The sequence below is a fragment of the Schistocerca gregaria genome, unplaced genomic scaffold, assembly GCF_023897955.1.
Source record: "Schistocerca gregaria isolate iqSchGreg1 unplaced genomic scaffold, iqSchGreg1.2 ptg000548l, whole genome shotgun sequence".
Taxonomy (NCBI): domain Eukaryota; kingdom Metazoa; phylum Arthropoda; class Insecta; order Orthoptera; family Acrididae; genus Schistocerca; species Schistocerca gregaria.
Window position 1 is genome coordinate 200,995 of NW_026061943.1, and position 9,686 is coordinate 210,680.

General features: G+C 45.8%; 1 protein-coding gene across 1 annotated transcript; it reads right to left on the reverse strand.

The window, feature by feature from the left end:
* Window positions 1–1,364: 1,364 nt before the first annotated feature.
* LOC126314283 (poly [ADP-ribose] polymerase tankyrase-1-like) lies at window positions 1,365–8,045 on the reverse strand. The gene is made up of 2 exons (XM_049992374.1): window positions 6,029–8,045; window positions 1,365–2,037 (listed from the first exon to the last, which is right to left on the reverse strand). The coding sequence occupies exons 1-2, from the start codon at window positions 6,511–6,513 to the stop codon at window positions 1,425–1,427; spliced, it is 1,098 nt and encodes a 365-aa protein (XP_049848331.1). The 5' UTR covers window positions 6,514–8,045; the 3' UTR covers window positions 1,365–1,424.
* Between the last annotated feature and the right edge of the window lie 1,641 nt (window positions 8,046–9,686).

Sequence of the window (9,686 nt, forward strand, 5' to 3'; positions counted from 1 at the left end):
GTGTTATGCAGGCAAGACACCACAAGTCATCGGTAGAGGTCAGTAGCATTTTTCATCGAAGAATACGACGCGTAATTTCGATTGGACAGAACGATATCTTTTCGTGTTTGTGTGTAGGAGACCTGACACTAAATGCTGGTTTATATAGACTACATACAGTTAGGCATGCCCCACCGAGGTAATTTCCAGTTTAAAAGTTTACTCGCTTACAACTTCGATAAACGTAAAGTCTGACTGGTGATTGTGCATTTGTTATAATTTTTTCCCGTTTTCACTTTCTCCATGAAACCACCATCACTCGCGAGAATGTTGCGAACCTCCGATATTGTGGAGCGCCAGGAGCAACAATCAGTCGCTGAAGCATCGACAAAGCTCTGTGGGCCGCAGGAGACGGAGAGTTAACGGAGAAATAAACTCAACCTTCTATATTTCGACGGTCTGCGAGCGCGATTAAATGCGTTAAAAGTCAGTACCGTGTCCTTGTGAATCCGACGCTGCTTTTACGATATTGTGGAACCCGTGCTGGCGTTATACTGGCGTGGAGTAACACAGGCGGGCGTCTCTTCTGCAGGTCATTCAGTGGCGTATGTGGAGAAAAGCAAACGTAAGCAGTGTTGTTGGAGCGATGTTTTGTCATCCAGCAGCGTTACACGTGACGTGGAGTTCCCCGTCTGAGTGGAACGGCCTCACAATCAGTTGGCTGTAGGTGGTAGTAAGGAATGTTGTGAAAGCCGGAAAATCTGTTGTAGGCTTCTGTTGTTTGAGAGTGACGGCTCGTGTTACTTAGCAGGCTGAACAGCAGCGTTACAGCTATTCGGGGAACATACAATTGGAGATTGTTCTTCGATTCTCCTGAGCTACACGTGAACTGATCATAAGATTCCACACGATAAGTGCTCGATGTAGTATGAATATTGCCAATTATTTCATTTTGGAATTAATCAAAGCATGACATCATCTGTGCTGCAGAGACAGACATACATTAAATTCTAGAACAGATCTGACTCGAAGATCCATTCTGACCGTAGACCTTATGTGGCTCTAACGTGGCTACTGTGCAATTTATACTAGTTGCACAGAATACCTAGCAAACCACTATGAAATACTTTACAGTATGTGAAAACTTGTTGAGTAGTTACGCTTATCGAATAATGACGCCGCGTGTATTTTTCAGTTCTTGTCGAAGTTTCGAATGTTGTTCCTACGAATGTATTTCAGACGTTTCATTCGAAAGAAAGGTTGTCTCTTGTTACTGTGTTTACTTGATAATAGTTTGACATACCTACCTTCATCTTAGTTTAGCTGCAGTGTTTTACTTCAGTTGTTGTATAGTGCAAAGAGGGTGCAAATGAGCGACTGTAGCATAAATTTTTTGTATGCTTTATTCCAGAAAAGAAAAAATGTGTAGTGAAACTATTTCAATTTTAGTCCACAGACATTTGCTGGACTCCAGTCTGGGAGGCTGCTGCCAGCAGTGCAGCTGCCGTGCCTTCGTGGCCCCAGCGTTCGGCCCTCTGCTGCGGCGTCAGCCCCTCCTGGCCTTCGGCACCCAGGTCAGCACCGAACCTCACCAGTAGCAGCGCCGCTTCTGTGTAGCCCCAGGTTGCGGCCAAGTGGAGAGGGGTGTCGTCATTGTTGTCCTCGGCGCCTACCACACTCTCCAGCAGGACCTCCAGCGCCCCCAAACTGCCATTCTTTGCTGCCCAGTGTACTGGCGTCTGGCCTTCGACGTCCTTCGCCTGCACATCCGCCCCGTTCTCCAGCAGATACTCCAGCACCTCCAATTGTCCGTACCTCGCGGCCCAGTGCAGTGGCGTCCGCCCTTCGCTGTCTCTCGCTCCCACATCCGCTCCGTACCTCAGCAGACACTGCACCACGCTCAAGTGTCCGTCGATTGATGCAGGGTGAAGGGCTGTCCAGCCATACCTCTCTTCCTTCGCCTCCACGTTCGCCCCTAACATCAGCAGCCTCTCCACCTCTTCCACCATCCCGTCATCTGCCATCTGGATCATCCGGCTGTTCATTTGAGAAAGCTCCCTACACAAAACAGAGACATTCTCATACTTTACTATAAACACACACACACGTTATCAAGAAAACTATGCGAAACAGACAAGAATTCATGAAACGCAACTGTCCAGTTCTAAATTACCAATATAAAACATTCTCCCTTTTATCTTGTAGAATTCTGTGTCGCTTAAAGTACACATATATCATTGCATCCCTGTATCAAAATGCACGTCCATTTCCCATTAAGAATCCGTGTTCTCAATCACTCAAGAAATTCTGTTGACACATTTTCTCAGAGTCACACTTGACATGCACTTCCTTTCACCTTCACATCTAAGAACTGACCTGCAATGAAACAGGTTCTTAATACGTCTATCACTGGTCCTTTGTGTGCAGCAAACGTTTCTCAAGCTAGCAAAGACACTAAACATCTACAGCGAGGGCTTAAAACAGTTGCTTGGCATCTTCATAGTTAATTTCGCAACTCAACCACACCAAACACAAATACTTATTGTTTGGCATGATGCACAGAAACGTCTGCATAACACACTCAACCACATACACGCATCCATCCACACACACACACACACACACACACACACACACACACATCCACTTGCAAGTAAATTCTTATGCCTGCCATGTATCTGAAGGCGACTTTAAAACCTGTGGACTTACAGACTACAGTAATGTCTCATGCATTCATGTAGGTAACACTGCTGAAGTGTGCACTGAGAAACAAACAATTCTGTTTTCATTGCTTCGCCACAATGAACCTAGCACACAAAGTATGTTGATGTACTGCAAACTGTGTTACTTGAGGGGAGAAGTAAAACTCAGCAACACCCATACAAAAGAAAAGCAAGAACATTCTGAGAAAAATAACGCCACAGCTGTATCTTGAGAACGCCTCTATTGTGTCACACGACGAGTTTCTGCGGCACGTTACCGCCGTCCTCAGGGCCTACCACTGCCAAGAGGCTATTTGATATCCTTGGCGCATTTGCTGTGGGATTCTTGTTATCAGAAGATATGGGCTGGCTTTTATCATGTCTCTACTCGACAACGTGCTTTCCTCGGTCATAATAATCCAGTTATTCCTAAGCTATGATTTTCTTAAAGGAAACGTTCACTTCTGTCACTTTGACACACACTATGTAATCCAAAGTATCGGGAATAAAAAAAAACAAAGAATTGGGCGCTCTGCGGAACTCATGGATTTCGAACGTGGCCAGGTGATTGGGTGTCACTTGTCTCATACGTCTGTACGCGAGATTTCCACACTCCTAAACATGCTGAGAACCACTGTTCCAAATGTGAAAGTGAAGTGGAAACGTGAAGGGACACGTACAGCACAAAAGCGTACAGGCCGACCTCGTCTGCTGACTGACAAACCGCCGACAGTTGAAGAAGGTCGTAAGGTGTAATAGGCAGACATCTATCCAGACCATCACACAGGAATTCCAAACTGCATCAGGATCCCCTGCAAGTAGTATGACAGATAGGCGGGAGGTGAGAAAACTTGGATTTCATGATCGAGCGGCTGCTCGTAAGCCACACATCACGCCGGTAAATGCCAAACGACGCCTCGCTTGGTGTAAGGAGCGTAAACATGATACGATTAAACAGTGGAAAAACGTTGTTTGGAGTGACGAATCAAGGTACACAATGTGGCGACCCGATGGCAGGGTGTGGGTGTGGTCAATACCCGGTCAACGTCATCTGCCGGCGTCGATACCTCAGTGCAGCACTCCGTGAAGAATGGGCCGCCATTGCCCGAGAATTCTTCCAGCACCTGATAGAACGTACGCTTGCGAGAGTGGAAGCTGTCATCCAGGCTAAGGGTGGTCCAACACCATACTGAATTCCAGCATTACCGGTGGAGGGCGCCACGAACTTGTAAGTCATTTTCAGCCAGGTGTCCGGATACTTTTGATCACATAGTGTATCTTTTTTGGATAACTAAACTTCCTTCTTGCTGATCACCAAGATGGCTTCATCTGCATATTCGTCACGTATCATCTTCATGTCGAGAAGCCAGAGTCCTCGAAATGTTTCGGGAGCTGTCTCCACGTAAACTGCATGTAATGTTGCGGAAGAAGAAATCCCTGTTGACTTGGGCTTCTTCTCGATAATAATCTAAGTTTCCCACAGACATTCCATTAGAATATAACAGAGGATGCCCATTCATTAAATGTCATTTTGTTCACGCACGTAATTAAAAACTGTGTTTAATTCGGTTACACACTTTCTACTGGTAATAAACATAATGGTTTACGGCTAACTGTAATTTTCAGACTGACGTGACATGGAGAATATACGCGGCCGTACATTCTGTGAATGGCTCTGAGGTGCTCCTACCTGTAGCCACAGTGTGTGGCAGGGGGCTAGAATCTTTCTCAGCTGCGTTTTTAGCCAGGGGAGTTTTGAGAACATTTCTCCACGGCAGCCAGTGAATGCATTATGTGTATGTGCTACCTGCAAATGCCTTTTGTAGTTGTCAATCAAGTCAAAATACCACTAAGGAACACAGTGGCAGACACTATAGGTAGTGAGACACATACGTGTATACACACTTCGAAAAAAGTTTTGCATCACCTCGATTCCGAGAGTTTCGGAACCTGTATAGAAAATTGGAATAGAGATCAACATAACCATCATTTCCGCCCCTTTTTATTCCTCATGAAAAGCACACATTGCGTGTTGAACCACCATACAGCGAGACCTTAAGAGGTGGTGGTCCAGGTTGCTGTACACAGTGGCTAGCGGCCCGTCCTCTTGCATTGGTGCATGCCTGTATTCGTCGTGGTATACTATCCACAAGTTCATCAAGGCACTGTCGGTCCAAAATGTCCCACTTCTCAACAGCAATTCGGCGTAGATCCCTCAGAGTGGTTGGTGGGACACTACGCCACGTCGTCCATAAACAGCCCTTTTCAATCTATCCCAGCCATGTTCGAGAGGGTTCATGTCTGGAGAACATGCTGACCACTCCAGTCGAGCGATGTCGTTCTCCTGATGGAAGTCATTCACAAGATGTGCACGATGGGGGCGCGATTTGTCGTCCACGACGACGAATGCCTCGCCAATGTGCGGCCGATATGGTTGCGCTGTCGGTCGTAGGATGGCATTCACGTATCGTGCAGCCGCTACGGCGCCTTCCGTGACCAGCAGCGGCGTACGTCGGCCCCACACGATGCCACCCCAAAACAGCAGCGAACATTCACCTTGCAGCACTCGCTGGACAGTGTGTCTAAGGCGTTCAGCCTCACCGGGTAGCATCTTAACACGTCTGCGACGATTGTCTGGTTGGAGGCATCTGCGGTGAAGAAACCGTTATGCCCATCGTGAGTGGTCCATTCGGAATCTGTACCGCGCTGCATGGTGTCTTGTTAGCAAAGATGGACCTCGCCATGGAAGTCGGGATTGAAGCTGCGCATAATGCAGCTTATTGGACGCAGCTTGAGTCGTAACACGACGTCCTGTGGCTGCACGAAAAGCATTATTCAACATGGATGCGTTGCTGTCAGGGTTCCTCCGACCCATAATCCGTAGGTAGCCCTTGGGCGGCGTCACCGAGGCATGTCATCGACAGTTCCTGTCTCGCTGCGTCTCCTACATGTCTGAACAACATCGCTTTGGTTCACTGCTAGACGCCTGGACACTTCCCTTGTTGAGAACCCTTCCTGGCACAGATTAATAATGCAAGCGCGATCGAACAGTGGTATTGACCGTCTAGGCACGGTTGAACAACAGATGACGCGAGCAGTGTAACTCATTCCTGGTGGAATGACCGGAACTGATGGGCTGTCGGACCCCCTCTGTCTAATAGGCGCTGCTCATGCATGGTTTGGTCGGGTTTAGTGACATCTCTGAACAGTCAAAGGGACTGTATCTGAGATACAATATCACCAGTCAGCGTCTATCTTCAGGAGTTCCGGGAACTCGAGTGATACAAAACTTTTTTGGATGTGTGCAGAACCGGCGAACACAAGTGAGTGACTAAGCTCATGCTTACCTTGCCTTGTCTTCCGTGAGTGCCAAGCTGTGCTGTATAGCCATCAGCTGTAAGTGACCCTTTAACAGGTTAATGGCGCCAGGACCCGTGAGACCGGGGAAGGAGTCAGTCAGCGCACGCACAGCCCAGGCTGCCTCGAGACTGCGGGCGGAGTGATTCTGCGTAGACGCTCCCTGGTCTGCCGTAACACTCGGTGTCGAGTGCGTATGCTGTACAGCCATCAGCTGTAAGTGACCCTTTAAGAGGTTAATGGCGCCGGCATCTGTGAGACCAGGCACGGAGCGAGTCAGAGCACGCACGGCCTCGGCTGCTTTCAGACCGGGGATGGAGTGAGTCTGCACAGGCACCGCCTCAGCTGCCGTGACACTGGGTATGGAGTCGACCTGCTCGGGCGCAGTCTCGCCTCCCGTGACACTGGCTGTGGAGTGAGTCTGCGCACGCACTGCCTCTGCTGGCGCGCCCTCCATCTTCTGAGCGTGTGACATCGGAGATGATCCTGAAACATGTCGTCGCCAACTGAGCAGCCCTTTGCCCTTAAACACTACATCTGGTGCAATTAGGGGTCACAGGCAGATCTGTGGCAAGCATCAGTCAGGAAACGTTGTTCACCACAAGTCAGTTACACCATGTATCCACCCAGTGTCACAATGGTGGCTCAGGTGAATAGCTGAAAAGAGTCAGCAACACAAATTTCCAAATTTCCCGAATTTTTCAGAGCGCTTGCCTTGCGAAACATACACTACTGGCCATTAAAATTGGTACACGTCGAAGATGGCGTGCTACAGGCGCGAAATTTAACTGGCAGGAAGAGGATGCTGTGATGTGCAAATGATTAGCTTTTCAGAGCACTCACACAAGGTTGGCGACACCTACAACTTGCTGACATGAGGAAAGTTTCCAATCGATTTCTCATACAGAAACAGCTGTTGACCGGCGTTGCCTGGTGGAACGTTGTTATGATGCCTCATGTGGGCAACGTTGTCTGAAAATTTCATGCGCGAATTCGTAGACAGAGTAAACTGGGAATATTTGTCATTGCATCAAAAAATATCAGAAAATTTCATAAGATAATTCCAAAACAGATTATACTGATATGCAATAGCATGGAAGCACAAACTGACGATTTCATTAGAGAATTTCAAGACAAATTATGCTGGCATAACGTATCAAAACATGAAATGCTGTCTCAAGATTTCATGAGAGAATTACAAGACAGATTAGATTGATTTCCAATATCAGCACATCAAAAACTGTCTGAAAATTTCAGGCGAGAATTCGCTGACAGATTAGACTGGGAATTTATGTCATTGCACAAAAAAAAAGATGTCTGACGATTTGATGCGGGCTTGCCAGGATAGATTGTTCTGGAATGGGATATCGCTTTGTGAAAAGCTGTCTGAAGGTTCTGTAATGGAATTTCAGCAGTAAGTAAACTGGGAAGTAATTTTAAAATTTCAAAATCTATCTGAATCGTTCAGACAAAAGATGTTATGTCCGTATGAAATACTGACAGAAGAACCTGAAAATGACTGTTCTATATGCTTAACAAATGAAAGTGGTCAATTCGTGCTGACAAAATCCAAACACCTTTTTCATAAGGAATGCATTGCCCGGCGGTTATCAGTGCAAAATAACAGTCCAATGTGCAGAACAGTCATGAAGAGAAATATTGACTGAACATTTTTAGTGGATCGAGATTCATTAAAGAAACACATGGCTAAAAGTTGTCACTAATTATTCCGTGCGTAAGATCATGAGCGAAACTGCTCTTGCCGATACGGTCGCAGGTTCGAATCCTGTCTCGGGCATGGATGTGTGTGATGTCCTTAGGTTAGTTAGGTTTAAGTAGTTCCAAGTTCTAGGGGACTGATGACGTTAGAACTTAAGTCCCATAGTGCTCAGAGCCAATTGAACCTTTCTGAAAGAGGGACAAGCGCTGCAATAACATTAATGTGTCCTCCACGTGTGTGCCTGCATTTTTGTGCTTATTTATTGCAAGAGCATTTAACGTATCGTCAATTCACAACAGCTAAAGCTATGAATCACGCGCCAGCCTAGCGATAACAGCGAGGAAAGCGGTGAGGGGCGGTGGCCTCGGCGGTTACGCCGCCGCTGCTATCGCGGAAGTTTGTCAGCCGTGCCTAACACGGCAACGTTGCGGTGTCTCCAAAAACTGAACCGTCTAAATTTCCAAATATAATCTCTATATATAAAATGGATACAAATAAAAATAATAATTCTATTACTATTATCAAAGTCTCTGAGCGCACGGAAAAGCGCTCAGAGTTAAAGGCTTATGCAAAACGAAAAAGGACGCTCTTGTCGATGCTATAGAGAAGAGTTATTCCACAGCAGCGACAAGCGGCTTGTTTTACTTAGTTTCTAACAAAACTGTACGTGAGTTGAATCGGATTGCAAAGGAAAATAGAGTTAGAGGGTTTCCAAATTCACACAGAAATGGTTTGGTGGCTCTCATAGATGCAGAGATAGAATTTTTAAAGAAAATCAGCAACAATTCAATTTACAACAGAACTGTTAGATGGAAAACACATAATCACGGGCGAGGAAAAAGAATGGTAAGAAAAAATTGTGAGAAAAAAATAGGTCAGCTTCTTCCATTTAAACGCGATGTATTTAGGACATTGAAGAAAAGAAAAGAAAAGAAGCAACGTAATGAACAACCACGTGAACAAAACCTCGGCCAAATTTTTCCCTTCAAGCAAAAAGGGTTTACTTTACTGAAAGAAGACAGACTACCCTTCGAAATTAAGCCATGTGTTCGTATGAAATTGCATAAAAAATAAAGCATTTGGCAGACATCTTACCGTAGAACTTGAAAGGCGATCCATTCGAGCAGCAGTCAGACAAGCCGTACACGCTACAAATTAACTCAGATCAAGAAAAGTGATCAAATGAAGATCGTGCCTGAAAATGACTCTTTTAATCTCGCAGTATCATCGAAGGGTGACGTAAATGTCAGTGCTTCACGACTACTTGCACAGACTGATAGAATTGTCACATCTAACGAAAGTGTAGACGTAAGTTATACTACATTCCATTTTGAAGTCTACAAAACCCGAGGGGTCTTCAATAAAGAATGATTATGTTTTGACTACACACCTTTACTGATGTCATAATTTTTACGGTGCTCCTCAAGGCAGTCTCCCATGAGTGCGATGCAATTGTCCCTGCCAGTCTTGAAATATATGCTGGAAACCATTTCTTGAGAGGTCCTTCAAAATCGCATCCGCAGTCTTTACCATTGCTTCTGATGATTGATAATGCCTCCCACGAAGGCGTTTCTTCGTCTTCGAGTCAGACGGGGCTAAATCCAGACTGTCGGGAGGTTGAATAATGATTCAATGGACGAGCTCTATTTAAAGACAACATATCGCACACAAGAGTTAAGGGATTGCTGGTTATAACGTCGTGAAGTTGTGGAGATGTGAATACTATGGCGATTTACAAGTCAAATTTTCTTTAACCTAATGCTATTGCCGTGCTCAAAGATCAAAAGAAGGAAATGTTCGGCAAAGAATCGTTGGCATAGATAAATACTTTCCCTAATGTACAGCATGCTCTACATGGCGGGCAAGTTACAATATGCGGCGCAGAAGTTCATGGTCAAGACGCAAACAGGAAAACAATGTATCAGTAT

Bases quoted from the DNA above. Each gene is read 5' to 3' on its own strand.
- LOC126314283 (XM_049992374.1), bottom strand. From the start codon at position 6,513: ATGTCACACGCTCAGAAGATGGAGGGCGCGCCAGCAGAGGCAGTGCGT. The intron at 2,038-6,028 runs GTAAGCATGAGC...TGTTTTGTGTAG, and splicing joins CTCACGGAAGACAAGGCAAG to GGAGCTTTCTCAAATGAACA.